Source organism: Eschscholzia californica, unplaced genomic scaffold (assembly GCF_041429995.1).
Source record: "Eschscholzia californica isolate CP2 unplaced genomic scaffold, dmEscCali1.0.p SCAF_6, whole genome shotgun sequence".
Classification (NCBI taxonomy): domain Eukaryota; kingdom Viridiplantae; phylum Streptophyta; class Magnoliopsida; order Ranunculales; family Papaveraceae; genus Eschscholzia; species Eschscholzia californica.
This window is the reverse complement of record NW_028238483.1, coordinates 38,720,209-38,735,525: the sequence shown is the minus strand read 5'-3', so window position 1 is coordinate 38,735,525 and position 15,317 is coordinate 38,720,209. Positions and strand designations below refer to the sequence as shown.

The following is a 15,317-nucleotide window of genomic DNA, read 5'->3' as shown; positions in this document are numbered from 1 at the left end:
AAAAGAATAAAAAAAAAAATTTTATTTTATTTTTTAGTTTGAAGGTCGCCGGCCGGAAATTTTGCCGGCCGGCGACCTCTACCGGAGAAGGTGATGAGGTGGCGTAACATATGATGTGGCGTGACATGGCAGAGAGAGAAAAAGAGATGGAGGAGAGAGAGTAACGGTGTTATAACAGAAGGGGGCCAGGCGGGAAGCTGGTCACAAAGTAGGGGGCCATTAGGGAAATAACCCTAACAAAATTGTAATATACATATAAATAACCTGATTAGTGTTAATAAAATATGATTAATTGAAACTAAACAAGATCTACCATTTAAAACATTATTTGTTTGGTAGTTGAACCATCTTTCACTTCTTAGAACCAACTTTCTTTATTGTTATCCATTAATATACACCTTTCTTGCAGCAAATGTACTAGTACTACCACCCTCTCTCTCTCTCTCTCTCTCTAGGTGTCTTGTAGTAATTTTCTTTCAAGTGCATTAATTCCTTCTTTCTCCTATATTCACACCCAACTACCCAATCAAGAAACCCCTTTTTAGGTTTATCAACTTTTGAGAAGATCACCTCCAAATTATTTGATCCTTTGATCAATCTCTATATATAAACAATACCCATTTCTTCCAACCCACACCACACCACACAAAAACATACCCAAGAAGAAAGGAGAGAGATAGAGAAAACAAAAAGTTAGAGAGAGAAGAAAAAAGCTAGTAGTATTATGGAAAGTATAGAGATGGATAAGGAAAGATTAACAGCTGAGATGGATTTTAAAGATTCAAAATCAATTGTGATTAAAATCAAAAGAAGTTTACCAGATTTTTTACAATCTGTCAAGCTTAAATATGTCAAGTTGGGTTACAAATGCACTTGTGATTGTTCTTCATCTCTACTATGGTTTATTCTTCTTCCTTTACTTCTAGCTACACTGATTCAACTCACTGGTATCCGATTCGACCAAGTTTCTCAATTATGGACTACTCAAGCGATCCAAGTCGATATGGTAACTGGGTTGATTGGGTTCACTACCTTACTCTTTCTCTTATTTATTTACTGGGTTAAACGACCCACTCCGATTTACCTAGTTGATTTCTCTTGTTACAAACCAGATGATAAACTGAAAACATCAGTTGAATCGTTCATTGAAATGACAGAAAAAAACGGTGCTTTTGAATCGGAAACGATTCAATTCCAAAAACGGATATCAACCCGTTCCGGTTTAGGTGATGAAACTTACTTACCAAATGGGATCAGTTCAACCCCACCAAATTTGTCCATGAAAGAAGCAAGAGCTGAAGCTGAATCGGTTATGTTTGGTGCACTTGACTCACTCTTCCAAAAAACCGGTATTTTACCGAGTCAAATCGGTATTTTAATAGTAAACTGTAGTTTATTCAACCCAACTCCATCTCTTTCATCAATGATTATAAATCACTATAAAATGAGAACTGATATAAAAAGTTTTAATCTTGGAGGAATGGGTTGTAGTGCTGGTTTAATATCGATCGATTTAGCGAAAGATCTTCTGAAAACAAACAAAAATCACTACGCAATCGTAGTAAGCATGGAAAATATAACATTAAACTGGTATTTCGGGAACGATAAATCAATGTTACTGTGTAACTGTATATTTAGGATGGGTGGAGCAGCTGTTTTATTATCAAATATGAATCGGGACCGAGTCAACTCAAAGTATGAACTGATTCACACAGTAAGAACTCATAAAGGAGGAGATGATAATAGTTATAATTGTGTGTATCAACGTGAAGATGAGAAAGGGTGTGTTGGTGTATCATTAGCTAGAGAATTAATGGCAGTGGCTGGTGATGCATTGAAGACAAATATTACCACACTTGGTCCTTTGGTTTTACCATTTACTGAGCAGTTAATGTTTTTCCTTTCATTGGTGAGAAGGAAGGTTATCAAGGCTAAGAAGGTTAAGCCTTATATTCCTGATTTTAAGAAGGCTTTTGAACATTTCTGCATCCATGCAGGTAAGATTATTTTGTTGTATTCTTTTCATTTACTAATGTTCCTAAGTTCTTACCCTTTAATACGAAAACAACGAGGGTCGATGTACATATATAAACGTAAGTTGCTACAAAAAAAGCACAGACACGTAGGTCGGTAATGTAGACATGTGAACATTTGTATGAACATATAATATGGAGTAGTTAATTAACTAGGTTTGCGAAGATGTACATACCTCTTATAAAGGTAACAAACCGACACACCAAACTTGTGACAATTTGTGAGAGATGTACACACGAATGGTTCGTGGAAGTGCACGAACCATTCGTGTGACCTATTGGTATTTCGATACCAGACGGAATGAAAACTGGGAACTGATTAAATAATTGAATGCCAATTGACCCATTTCATCAATACATGTAGGTGGGCGAGCTGTTTTAGACGAGTTACAAAAGAATTTGCAACTCAGTGAGTGGCATATGGAGCCATCAAGAATGACACTTCACCGATTCGGAAACACATCCAGCAGTTCATTATGGTACGAGTTGGCGTACACGGAGGCAAAGGGCCGAGTTTCAAGTGGGGACCGGGTCTGGCAAATTGCATTCGGATCCGGGTTTAAGTGTAATAGTGCAGTTTGGAGAGCACTCAGAGCAATTCCAACGGGTGAGTGCATAACCAACCCATGGGCTGACTCCGTGGACAGGTACCCAGTTAAGGTCCAAGTTGGCTGACTTGTCCACGTGGCAATATCTAAGTAAAAATGATGACGATGATGATGATGAAGAAGTGGATTATAGTTGTAGTGGGCTCCCATTGTAGTGCAATTTATTTTGAATATAAATTTAGTTTTTTTTTTTATCAGCATAGTTAGACGGTTGCGATGTATTATGAGTAATTGAATTTGAGACAAAAGAAAAGAAAGAAAAAAGTTGTATTTTGTAAAATGTTTCTTTCTTAATTTTTGGCCATCAAATTTACTTGTTCAATTTAATGTATTTAATGTACTTTGTGATTTTTTTGTTCTCACGTTTGATAGCAATGTCTACATTTTTGAAGAGAAATAGATGAACTTCTCCTACTAATCTAGATCATTATATCAAAAAGTAGTTTGTTCAAATCCCCTAAATATACCCAAAGTTTGTTAATTGTCCTAATAATGTATATCATTATACCAAAAATAGTTAATTTAGTAATGACCATGGCGATAGATTGAATGCGGTGTTTTTGGTAAAGTTGCGACAATGATGGTGAAATGTTGTTGGTGGAGGTGATATAGTATGGTTGTGGTCAGCTAGTGGTGGAATGATTGATTGGTGGAGTATTTGAGGTTGAAGTGGTTGAGTTGCAATGGAGGTGGAATGGTGGTGGTGGAATTACAACGGACATAGTGAAATTTTGTTACGCCGGAAGTGGTGGAGTAAAAGGCAGAGGTGGTGAAGTGTGGTTATAATGGTGGAATTACGACGGAAGAGGTGAAGTGGTTGTAATGGTGTGGAGTGGTTCTGATAGTAGCGAATATTCATCTCCACGGCACACTCGAGTTTTTTTTTTTTTTTTTTTGTTGAAAATGGCACACTCGAGTTAGTTGGTTCATTCACACGCGCCCAGGCTAACTCAAAATCTTAAATGCACTCACCATTGTTAAAATCAAATGAAATATGAGTGTGACGAGTAGAAATGGTAAGTGTATACAAAATTTGGCTTGTTAAACAGCAAACATGGTGTTTCCAAGTCTGACCCATGAACGTGGCATTATTTGTTTACTCCACCAGCACCAAACAACACAAAAAACCCTTACAGACAAGTTTTCTGCTGAGGATTTTCGTCGAACACCTTGCGATTTAACATCAAACAACAACAGAAGGAAGAAGAAGAAGAAGAAGAAAGAGAAAAGATGGGTTACGTTCTGAGAGTAAGATTATCTTCGTTCTTCGCAGGTGCTGCTACGGCTTCGGCAGCTGCTTTATATATTCTTCACAAGGATTACAAATTTGCACACGACACCATCTCCAACCAGGTCAGTTTTTCTCTCTCCTTCTCTTTCCCCCCTTCAACAGATCCATCTCAAAATGCTCCTAGATTCATCTATTATGGTTTTGTTTCGATTTCCTATCTGGGTTTCTCTGCTTTTGATTTGGGTAGTATTAGGACTGTATAAAACACCAATGATGTATGAAACCCATTTCATGAAAATCAAACGAAAAAATTCAATTATTGAAAAATTGGGGGAATTTTAGTTAATTATGTTTTTGACCGATTAGAGGGTATATGGTGAATTTTTTCTTGGTACAATTGTTTTGATGATCATATTAGGGTTATAGAGTTTGATAAAAAGTGGGTAAATCATCTTGTTTGATTTATCTGGTATGTAACTCTCTAGCTGCAATTGGTTGTCCTTATAAGTTTGAATAGTTGGCGTAGAGTTTATGGTTGTTATGTTTCAAGAGGCGAGAAGACTAATCTAGATATGACATTGCGTTAAACTTGGATACATGAATATCAATTCAAGTGAATTTAGTGAGTTTGGCTGGAATTACGATTTGGTGGAACTGAAACTAATGTGAAATGTAAGTACCATTTGCAAGGCACTTAGACCCACATTACTTAGAAAGACCTTTCAGATTTGGGTTTAATGTAACGCTTTGTATTACATTTTGGCTAGGCATTTTAGTGGTGCCTAGATTAGTCAAGTGGAGAAGGAATTGTCTTATCTAAAGCAAACCCATGCTAAGGGAAAACTTTCTACCATGTGGAACTAGGCTGGTGGACCTGGGTGGTCCTAAATCACGGACAATATAGCTGGTATAGGTCAACACTGAAGAAAAAACCTTTTCCGATGTAAACTTGGCCTGAGTAATGCCTAAATCAAGGATAATATGATTAGTGTTTAGATTGGTGTCACGTCAAGGACTTATCCAAGAGGGTCGTTTTGTTTTATTTCAATCAAGAGTTAGAAAGCACCTACCGTAAATCGTCATGGCCTTGTTGCATTTGGTAAACTGAAATATCAACCACAAGGGGCTTCAATTTGTTTCAATTAGGAGTGGTGAAGTAACTTGTGATCCATGTGATGATCTTTGCTGGTTTTGAATTTGATGAAAACTTACCCAATACTCCAAGAGGGGATTTAAGTTTATTTCCAGTTCTGCTGGTTAACTAAGAAGAATTGTTTGGGGAAATGGGTTAATCTTACGTTCCGGCAGTTACATCCATTTGAATCCTAAGGTCCATTCTTGAGTGGTCGACGGATAAAGCTTCCATTGTTTTCAATATATAGTTTTCCGTATACTCTTTAGTCACCAATTCCAAATTCATTGTTACCCAAAATTTCATTGTTTATGCCATCCTCTATTGAATTCTTTTGATTTGGTTTATAATAGTATTTCTCACCATGAAATTGAGATGAAGGTCCATGTAGGAATTAGGACATGCAAATACCCTAATACCGTTATCATGTTTATGCATGAGCCACCCAAGAAGTAAAAGGATTATTGTCTGGGTTTTTAGGGTTTAGGTTTTACTGTATGTTTACGAATAAGATGTATCCAACAAGTCATACCCATCAAACTATCAAAGTGACTCGTAGAGCCCAACAAGTATCTGACACGGCAAATTATATTAGAAGAGAGCGCCCATTTACACAAAATAGAATAGAAAGTAAAAAAATTACTTTTACTCTGTAAGAAAATTGTATTTGTTCGGAAACCATATTGCAAAATGGCACGTCTTACTGTCTCATCACTTATATCTTACTCAAGCTTGGATTAAATTATGTCTTATGTGTTTTGTAGGTTAAAGACCTCTATGAATCTCTGGATGGGCGAATTTCGGCTCTGGAGAAGTTGAAAGAAGCTGAAGCTCCGCAACCAGTGGAATCCTCGGAGTAGATAATGGCGAAGAAATTCTGCATTCAACTGAGTCTAAGATGTAACTCTTTCGAGACACTTATTTTTACAATGAAGAGTGTTTTCTTTCTTAGCAAATAATCAGATAATATACTCGAATATGAAATGTTTGTTATCTACAATTAACATCACATGCTTTAACTTTTCATGATGTTTGTTATCTACAATTAACATCTCATGCGTTAGCTTTTCATGATTTTTTTCTTTCTTTTATTTGGCTTTAAAAAATTGTTTTCCTTCAAAAGAGCAAGAGTTTCATTTTAGAAACAATATTGTTTTGCTTAGAGTTAGAGTTGATAACTTTACTATGTAATAGCAAAACAATTCGAGACAACCTTGTTTCGATCTCTCAAACAATTTGAGACAATTTTGTTCCGATCTCTCAAACAACTTTAGACTATCTTGTTTGGATCCTTCATTTCTTTATCAACATATGGAGGCTTCACCCAATAAATGTGAATGAGAGGCAGGACTTAGAAGCAGCCCAAAATAAGGCAACATAAATCAGGAATCAGGCCTAATATCATATACTATTTTGAACTTTTGATCCATTTGTGGAGGAAATTATGCTCAATAACTTAGAAAAAAAATGAATTTACACTTCAAATTAACAACCGAATTAAACTCAAAATAGGTGGTCTAGATAAAAATCCTCTCTCTTTCCCTCTACCTCTAATTTTTCATCAATAAATTGCACCAAAGAACCATGAATCGGATAGTTGGGAAACTCTTAAAAATGGCAAGGAAGATGGGACCTCCAAAAATTTTGGGAAGCAAAATGCAGATTCCTTCTCTCCTACCAATCTTGATCATACTTTCGACATGCTTAGTTTTTTGCTCTGCATTCACTTCTAATGATTACTTGGATGCTCTCTCCAAATCCATTTTGTTTTTCGAAGGACAACGATCCGGCAAACTTCCACCTAACCAGCGTATTACTTGGCGAGGCGATTCTGGATTACAAGATGGTTCCACCTCTAATGTTTGCATCTCTCTCTCTCTCTCTCTCTCTCTGTCTATATGTATACTCTCAACAAAAAAAGGTCCAATTGGTGTTGTTATGTCAAAGCGGGCTTTTGGGGTGAGAAAGGCCAAGCTCGCTAGCCTGGTCGTTAGATCTTGTAAAGTTAATATGTTTTGGACAAACCTTTTCTTATAAACAAAGCAAGTTTCTGAGGAGAGTTTTAGGCTCCACAGAAAGTGGACGTTCTTGGCGGAAAGTGGACTGTAAATCAACGGCTAGGGGTTTCGGCCATCTTAAAGTGAGATGTTGACCCGAAAATCCTGGCCATCTAAAAATGATTTTGGCCCAATTTCAACCGGTCTAGCCTTGATGTATATTATGACCATTGAGCTTCGTTGCTTCATTAGTTGAAGACTCTGTAACTATTGTTGCAGGTGGATTTGTCAGGAGGATATCATGATGCAGGAGACAATGTTAAGTTTGGTCTTCCTTTAGCCTTCACAACAACAATGTTGTCATGGAGTGTTATTGAATTTGGTAAAGATATGAAGACTGAAATTGGACATGCTAGAGCTGCTGTCAAATGGGGTACTGATTATTTACTGAAGGCAGCCACCACTACTCCTGACACTTTATACGTCCAAGTAATCCTACCCATCTTTCTCTATATGCCTCCAAAGCTGCCAGTCCTTTTGCTTTTAGCCCCATACCTCTCTTGGCACTCCCCGTGGGCTTCGGATTGGGACAGTCCGGGGGGACTTGGACTGAGCCTACTTCGTGTTGTTCAAGCCCAACACAGATAAGACTCAGCCTGAATGCTAGCGGGCTGCCCCAATCCGTGGGGCGTGAAGAGCGAGGGAAGTCCAAGAGTAAAAAAGAAGAGGCGGCCACAGACGCTCCCATTTCCGAAGATTGAGGAGTCAAATATAAAACTAACAACTTTATATAGGCTTTAACAGTTTTTCTTTTGCTAACAAAAAAGTCGTTTATAATGAAGGTGGGAGAGCCAAATGCAGATCATAAATGTTGGGAGAGACCAGAAGACATGGACACACCAAGAAATGTGTACAAAGTGACCCCTCAAAATCCAGGATCTGATGTTGCTGGAGAAACAGCTGCTGCATTAGCTGCTGCTTCAATTGTCTTCAAGAAATCTGATCCTTCTTACTCTTCCAAATTACTTCAAACTGCCATCAAAGTATATAATAATTTCTCTCATTTCATTAACCAAATCAATTTGTTCATAAACAGAGAAATTAAGTACTTCTCATCTAATTTATTATAATAAGCTGATTTGGTGTTGATGGTGCAGGTTTTTGATTTCGCCGACCAACATAGAGGGTCTTATAGTGATTCTCTCAGTTCAGCTGTTTGCCCATTTTACTGTTCTTATTCTGGTTATAATGTAAGACCTAGTCCCTGATCAGAACATCCCTCATTTTTCATACGAAGAATATTTATATAAACAAATTTCGTATTCTTTTATTAGGATGAACTTTTGTGGGGTGCATCTTGGTTATTTAGAGCTTCACAAGACAGAAAATACTTATCTTATATCAAAACCAATGGCCATACAGATGGTGGTGAAGATGATGATTTTTCATTCAGTTGGGATGACAAGAGAGTTGGGACTAAAATTCTTCTTTCAAAGGTCTATCTTATTTTTTTTTTTTCTCTCCATTTCATAAAACGAAGAAACAAATCTGTCATTTACTAAACTTGATTTTAATTCTTAATTTGCAGTTTTATTTGAAGAAGAATAATCAAGATTTGCTACCATATAAAGTACACTCGGATAACTATGTTTGCTCTTTGATCCCAGGATCTCCTAGTTTCAGTTCCAAATACACACCAGGTCAGTATCATAAATTTCTATACAGGGAATAGTCCCACATTGGTTAGAGTTCATATATGAACCATTTTTGTTTTTTGCAGGAGGCCTATTTTTCAAGCAAAGTGAATGCAATATACAATATGTAACAAACACAGCTTTCCTTCTCTTAACATATGCCAAGTATCTAAATGAATACCATGGAAGCATTTCATGTGGATCTGCAACTTTCACAGCTAATGATCTAATATCATTATCAAAGAAACAAGTAGACTACATTTTAGGTCAAAACCCAGCACAGATGTCTTATATGGTTGGATTTGGTCAGAAATACCCACAACATGTACATCATAGAGGCTCTTCAGTCCCATCTATACATTCATACCCTGAAAAGATTGCTTGTGGTGATGGATTTCAGCACCTCAATTCTGGTTCCCCTAACCCTAATTTACTTGTTGGAGCTATCTTGGGTGGCCCTGATGGAAGTGATAACTACAATGATGATAGAAATAACCATGCTCAAGCTGAACCTGCCACTTATTTTAATGCACCATTTGTTGGTGCTCTTGCTTACTTTGTTGCTAACCCTAATTAAAGAAGAAACTTTATTTGTACGTACAACTATATAGTTTTACTGCGACAGTTTAAAATTCATTAACTATTTTGTCATGTAACAACTTTCGCTTAATCGCCAAAGTTTGTAAATTTAAATATATTTAACTCGTCTATAAACAGTTATGTTGTACATGTAACAATTTTATAATCAAATTGTGGATCAATCCATTTATATCTCATATACATCTCTCCAAAACACAATTATTTTACCATTTAGTTTTAGTTAGAGAAAGAGGGCTTGTCAAATTAGGGATCATGTGGGAGAGGTAAGTGTTGGGGTCCCTCCTTATATAAGAAGGATTCCTAATTGGAATAGGATTTCCCTTATTCCTTGTTTGGGGAAAAAATAGCAACTTCTATTTTTTCAAGCCTAAAAAGGAATTCCTATTTCTATTGGTAAACCTCCTTATTTGTCATTATAAATAGGGGATGAAAGGGATGAAATTATTCATACTTTCAGGTTAGAGAGTATCCTCCCAGTTGGGAGAGTTACAAGAGAATCCTCTCAGATATATCTTCTCAGGTTAGAGAGAGATAAGAGAGACAACAACTTCCAGAACAAAGAGAAGTCAGAGAAAGAGAGATTTCTGAAGTGGTTCTTTCAAGAGAGATTGAAAGAGCAGAATATTGGTTTGAAGAAAAGAAGATTATTAATCTTGTGAAGCAATTTAGTTTGTGGTTATCTTTTTCAACCTTTAGTAATCTAGGATTTGTTCAAATCCTAAGGAGTAAGAGATTTCTATTTCTTTGTTTCTTTGTTCAGTTTATCCACCATAGGTTTGGTGAAGAGTTGTGTAACCCATTATTTAATTATAGTGGAAGATTTCTGGACTAGGTCCCGTGGTTTTTTACCTTCTAGTTTGGAAGGGTTTTTTGCCACGTTAAATAATTTTGGTGTCTCTACTTTTACATTCACATCGCTTATCTTCATATTCCTGAACAAGTTAATTAGGTTATTTTTCCCAACAGTAAGATAGTTTGATTTATAATTTGTGAGTCTTCAAAACTAAGGAAGATTTCATTCCTTTAAAACAAAGAAACTTCAAATAAGACAGTCAACCGACAGTCTAGTGTAAATTTACACTTATGGACATTCACTTGGACCCATACATAGACAAAAGATTCAACTATATAGAAAAAATACTCTCTAAAGTGACTGGCTTATCTAGTTTGATAAAATTGAATTTTTTTTTACATTATGGGAAGTTCTTCATCAATAATAACTATTCAAGGTGTCATTTGATGCATCCAATAACAATATCAAATCAGAAAATCCGAATCAAACTTGTTGATTGATAGTGAAGCCAAGTGTGACGTACAAAATTAATGCCTCGCATTCTTTAGGAAGACATTTTCAAATCTGTGTTAAAACATAACATTTGCTCTTATATACAAATTCATATGGCTTTTTAGTAGGTTTAGTGCCTAAACTGATCAGACCGAAAAACAGAGGGCGCTTGTAATGTTGGGAACTAGGCTATTGATTTGAGCCTGGGTTATATCTAAATCAAGGATAACATCACGAGTCTGATTCGTCTGAATAGAAGTAATTCAAACTCAGATCTTAGAGGTAAGGGGTGTTTTGGTCATTCACAACATCACTATTTTGTCGTGGGAATCCCAACCACAGCGAACTAACCGAAGAAACAGAATACCAAATTGCCCGAGACCTTGTTTCTCTCTCTCTAATCTTTCTCACAGAATCTCGAAATTACTGACGAAACCGGTTTAGAGAGAGAAAGAGAGAGAGAGATCTGAGAACCGCATCTCAGATCATCTCTAACAATGGCAATCTCATCTTGTAACCTCTCAAATCTCCTTACAATCATCTTCTTCATCTCACTTTCCTTTTCAATCTCCTTAGCTGAAATTCGTTTTTCCGAGATCCGTTCAGACGATCGATCTATTATCCCGTTCGATGAATTTGGATTCACACATACAGGTCGTTTAGAACTCAATGTTTCTCATATTACACTCTCAAACCCTAATCCTGAACTTGAACTCTCACAGATCGGTTTCTTTCTCAGTACTAGAGATTCATGGATTCATGTTCTTCAACAAATTCAAGATTATGAAATTACTTGTGCACTTCAATCTGAGTTAGTAAAGATCGTTTACACTTTTGATAAACTCAAAGGAGCTAAAGAATTCGGTACTATTTACTCTGAAATTGAAGCAAATCAATTCACTCTTGTTTTTGCTAATTGTTTACCTCAACTTCAAGTTTCAATGGATATTAAATCTGCTATGTTTAACCTAGATGGTAAAACTAGTACTCCTGATTATCTATCTGCTGGTAAAACTGTCCTTCCTAGGGTTTACTTTTTCTTCTTTATCATCTATTTCACATTAGCCACTGTTTGGATCTATGTTCTTTACAGAAAAAGATCAACTGTTTATCATATTCATTTCTTCATGTTAGCTGTTTTGATCATGAAGGCTTTAAACCTATTATGTGAAGCTGAAGATAAATCTTATATTAAAAGAACAGGAAGTGCTCATGGTTGGGATGTTTTATTCTATATATTCAGTTTCTTGAAAGGAATTACTTTGTTTACTTTGATTGTTTTGATTGGAACTGGTTGGTCATTCTTGAAACCCTACTTACAAGATAAAGAAAAGAAAGTTTTGATGATTGTTATTCCTCTTCAAGTTATTGCTAATATTGCCCAAGTTATTATTGATGAAAGTGGACCTTATGCTCAAGATTGGATTACTTGGAAACAAATTTTCCTTCTTGTCGATGTCGTTTGTTGTTGTGCTGTTCTTTTCCCGATTGTTTGGTCGATCAAAAATCTTCGTGAAGCTGCAAGAACGGATGGAAAGGCTGCGGTTAACCTAATGAAGTTAACATTGTTTCGACATTACTATATCGTTGTCATTTGCTATATCTATTTTACTCGGGTTGTGGTGTATGCGTTGGAAACGATCACTTCGTATCGATATCTTTGGACAAGTGTTGTAGCAGGTGAATTAGCAACATTGGCGTTTTATATGTTCACTGGGTATAAATTTAGACCTGAAGTTCATAACCCGTATTTCGTTATCGATGACGAAGAGGAAGAAGCTGCTGCTGATGCTCTTAAACTTGAAGACGAGTTCGAATTATGATCAGTTTTGGTGGACAGAGAGATTCATTGTTCATCTATTCCTCTTCTGGGTTTGTCTGTAAATCAATGATATTGGTGATTGAATTGCAGATTTGGATATAAATGATGGAACTACAGAGGAAATCAGAAGATTATGAGGTAGGAAATGTGGAATTCATGTAGTTCATCTGTGTTATCAGTAGATTTGTTTCATCTTTATTGGTTTTTGTTCCTTTTGTACTCGAACATCTACTAATCAATATATAGATTTCAATTGTTTCATGTTTGTTGTCTATATGTTGATTCACTCCGATGAATCTTAATTACCTTTCCTTTTATGCTGCAAATTTGGATTCAGAAGCTCCTCAACTTGGAAACAAAAAAATACGCGTAGTTGATGGTTGAAAATGACATTACAAATTTCACAACTTAAAACTGATTCTACATGAACTAACTTTAGGTCGAGTAAAATAAACCCTCAAAAGACACAATAAGCACTGAAACAACAATTGTTATACAAATTAAACAGAGAGCAACACTGGGAATGAGAGTGATTGTCTATGAATCCAAAAAAGAAAACCACTACATACCCAATCGAATAGAATTTTATCAAAAGTACAAACCCTAGCATCTTTATAGACTCGACCAGGTCGACAGACATAGCCATTCTGAGGTGCACAATGGATGTCCTCAGAGCATATACATAGGCCTTCGAGTGCACACCCTTCCTTGACTATACTCACCTCACCATTCAAACCAAGAACTTGATCTGTCCATTCACTAGAAAACACCCCAAATGGGTTATACTTTTCTTTCACCTCCAAAAACTTACTTGCATCTCTATACTTTCCAATTGCACCTTCGAAGGCCACGTTCCGGTTCTTTCCCCAATGTGGCAATCCCCCATACTTAAAAACTGCAATTTGCTCTACTTCTTCGAAGATATCTTCGAAAAGTCGAGGCGTTTTAGGGTTTTTACTTCTATAGTATGACATCTCAAAATCCAGGGCATCTTCTTGTTTACCTAAGTAAGCATTTGAAGCTTTAACATACCTTATTAAGACACCAGTGTAAAGCTCCACACCACAAAAAGCATTAGGTTCTAAGTTACTAAGGTTTTTGATATCTTCAATGAAGTTTTTAACATTTGATATTCCAATAATAATGGCCATTTGATGAAAAAACTCGCTCTTAACTCTCTGATCCCATGGACATACTGTTATTAGACTATCTTCAGGACTGTCAAAGGCAGCTTCCAGCGGATTGTAATCGGTTTTGAAATCCTACTATTGGGTAATTACCCGTAAACAAAACACCATTACTCGAGAAACCATAGGCAGATGTCGATAATGCCGTTGTTAATACCTCTGCATTGAAGCATTTTCCTTCAACATTTCCCGTCGATTCTACATTTTCATCTGTTTATCATGAAAAAGCAACAATTGGGTAATGAGAACTGACCTTTCGAATTGTCAAGTTTATTTTCATCTAACTCAAAACCAAGGAGCAATGAGCCATCAAACCCCTTGCATCTTAACTACGAGAGCACCCTTTGTCAATATGTGACTATCTTCACCCCCTCTCACGAGTGACACTCTTTTGAGCCTAATACGGCTCTTTTTGTTAGGGGGAGTATCTGTATGTGCAGCTATTGGACCTACAATGTGCGGGCATTGAGATTAAACACATTACAAGTATTTTTGTATGTGTCTTTTTGTTGGGTGGAGTACACGCAACTATTGGACCTATCATGTGCCGGCCTTGAGATCAAATGCATTACAAGTATTTTTGTGTACCTGTAAATCTGTTCACGGCCAGTACTGCTGATGGTGTTGAGCGGAAACCGATGTAGTCGTTGACACCGTCCCCGGAGACGCTGGTGGAGACTCGGTCATCAAGCCGATATATCACCTTTCGTGTGCTCGGGTACCATGTTATGTCTCCAAACTCGTGTTCGTTACCAAAAGTAGTTGCTTTTGTTTCCAAATCGAAGTCATTGTTCTCTTGAAATGTGATGGAGCGTTTAAAGAGGGGCGCAAGTCTTAAAGTAACCTAAAAATACAAGACGAATTTTATATTCAGTATAGTGTGCTGGGAGCTTTTCCACGATAGATAAATTTCTAGCAAGTTTCCATGAAAAAATTAAATGTAATTACTTACCTGTGAAATAACTCCAAGAACACCTAAAGAAACCTTAGCTGCATTAATATCAGGATCATTGTTATCAAGCTCTCTGACCTTTGCAAAAACCCTCATCCTCTCCTGCCGGTGTCACGATCCGTATTCGTTCTATATGATCATGAACGGAACTTCCAGCCCCCCGCCACCCACTACCGTGAGCCCCGGTGGAGATCAACCCTCCAATGGTTAAACCCCACCAATATGGTCCATGCTCAAGTGCAAGTCCAACTTGTGCTGCCTGTTCTATCACTTCTCTTAGGATCACACCGGAGTCAACCGTCATCAACATTGCCGTTGTGTCAATATTAACAATCCTCCGGAGAGATAATGTGCTTATTAACGTACCGTCTTCACCATCAGGACAAACCAACTTAGGCATACTATGAGAATACCTAGTTGTGACTTTGACTTTGATCTTGTTCTTGGTAGCCATGGCTACTGCTGAAATGAGTTCCTCCTCTGTTGTTGGAAAAACAGCATTTGCTGCTCTACAAATTGTTCTATCTGGAAATTCACCATAAGAATTTTGTATAGTGCAGTTTGTGTTTTCTGGTAGTGAACATTTAATGGGATTTTCTGGAGGTGTACAACTCACAATACAAACCATTACTAGCAACAAAATCAAGCTTGAAACAATCTTCACTAATATCATGATGCCTAACTGCATCCCTCTTCCTCTATCTAGGTATTTCTCCTTTTGACCTATCTTGATATACTACTAGTACATTTTTTTTTTTTGATGAAGAGATATACTA

General features: G+C 36.8%; 3 protein-coding genes and 2 pseudogenes across 6 annotated transcripts; 4 read left to right on the top strand and 1 right to left on the bottom strand.

The window, feature by feature from the left end:
* Positions 1–360: 360 nt before the first annotated feature.
* On the top strand, positions 361–3,003 carry KCS1 (3-ketoacyl-CoA synthase 1). 2 transcript variants are annotated; one of them, XM_086646338.1, is made up of 2 exons: positions 361–1,997; positions 2,398–3,003. In XM_086646338.1, exons 1-2 carry the CDS (start codon positions 725–727, stop codon positions 2,706–2,708), a joined length of 1,584 nt encoding a protein of 527 aa, XP_086502464.1. In that variant the 5' UTR covers positions 361–724; the 3' UTR covers positions 2,709–3,003. The 2 variants fall into 2 exon arrangements, with proteins under 2 accessions (XP_086502464.1, XP_086502465.1); XM_086646339.1 differs by having other exon boundaries at positions 634–2,153; positions 2,200–3,003.
* Positions 3,004–3,573: 570 nt separating this feature from the next.
* Positions 3,574–6,049, top strand: LOC147534610 (ABC transporter A family protein). The gene is made up of 2 exons (XM_086646341.1): positions 3,574–3,994; positions 5,769–6,049. The coding sequence occupies exons 1-2, from the start codon at positions 3,872–3,874 to the stop codon at positions 5,862–5,864; spliced, it is 219 nt and encodes a 72-aa protein (XP_086502467.1). The 5' UTR covers positions 3,574–3,871; the 3' UTR covers positions 5,865–6,049.
* A 543-nt stretch (positions 6,050–6,592) lies between these two features.
* LOC147534609 (endoglucanase 1-like) lies at positions 6,593–9,471 on the top strand. The gene is made up of 7 exons (XM_086646340.1): positions 6,593–6,864; positions 7,281–7,490; positions 7,844–8,044; positions 8,159–8,251; positions 8,336–8,497; positions 8,590–8,701; positions 8,782–9,471. Exons 1-7 carry the CDS (start codon positions 6,619–6,621, stop codon positions 9,270–9,272), a joined length of 1,515 nt encoding a protein of 504 aa, XP_086502466.1. The 5' UTR covers positions 6,593–6,618; the 3' UTR covers positions 9,273–9,471.
* A 1,455-nt stretch (positions 9,472–10,926) lies between these two features.
* Positions 10,927–12,663, top strand: LOC147534608 (protein CANDIDATE G PROTEIN-COUPLED RECEPTOR 7 pseudogene; annotated as a pseudogene). Its single transcript, XR_015227344.1, has one exon. The product of XR_015227344.1 is annotated as a protein CANDIDATE G PROTEIN-COUPLED RECEPTOR 7 pseudogene (transcript).
* Positions 12,664–12,775: 112 nt separating this feature from the next.
* LOC147534607 (L-gulonolactone oxidase 2-like) lies at positions 12,776–15,293 on the bottom strand (annotated as a pseudogene). The gene is made up of 3 exons (XR_015227343.1): positions 14,542–15,293; positions 14,178–14,433; positions 12,776–13,799 (listed from the first exon to the last, which is right to left on the bottom strand). The product of XR_015227343.1 is annotated as an L-gulonolactone oxidase 2-like (transcript).
* Between the last annotated feature and the right edge of the window lie 24 nt (positions 15,294–15,317).

Excerpts from the sequence above, each read along its gene's own strand:
- LOC147534610 (XM_086646341.1), top strand. The coding sequence starts at position 3,872 with ATGGGTTACGTTCTGAGAGTAAGATTATCTTCGTTCTTCGCAGGTGCT. Across the intron at positions 3,995-5,768 it reads ACGACACCATCTCCAACCAG|GTTAAAGACCTCTATGAATC; the intron begins GTCAGTTTTTCT and ends TGTGTTTTGTAG.
- LOC147534609 (XM_086646340.1), top strand. The coding sequence starts at position 6,619 with ATGGCAAGGAAGATGGGACCTCCAAAAATTTTGGGAAGCAAAATGCAG. Across the intron at positions 7,491-7,843 it reads CTGACACTTTATACGTCCAA|GTGGGAGAGCCAAATGCAGA; the intron begins GTAATCCTACCC and ends TTTATAATGAAG. Across the intron at positions 8,702-8,781 it reads CAGTTCCAAATACACACCAG|GAGGCCTATTTTTCAAGCAA; the intron begins GTCAGTATCATA and ends TGTTTTTTGCAG.
- KCS1 (XM_086646338.1), top strand. The coding sequence starts at position 725 with ATGGAAAGTATAGAGATGGATAAGGAAAGATTAACAGCTGAGATGGAT. Across the intron at positions 1,998-2,397 it reads ACATTTCTGCATCCATGCAG|GTGGGCGAGCTGTTTTAGAC; the intron begins GTAAGATTATTT and ends CAATACATGTAG.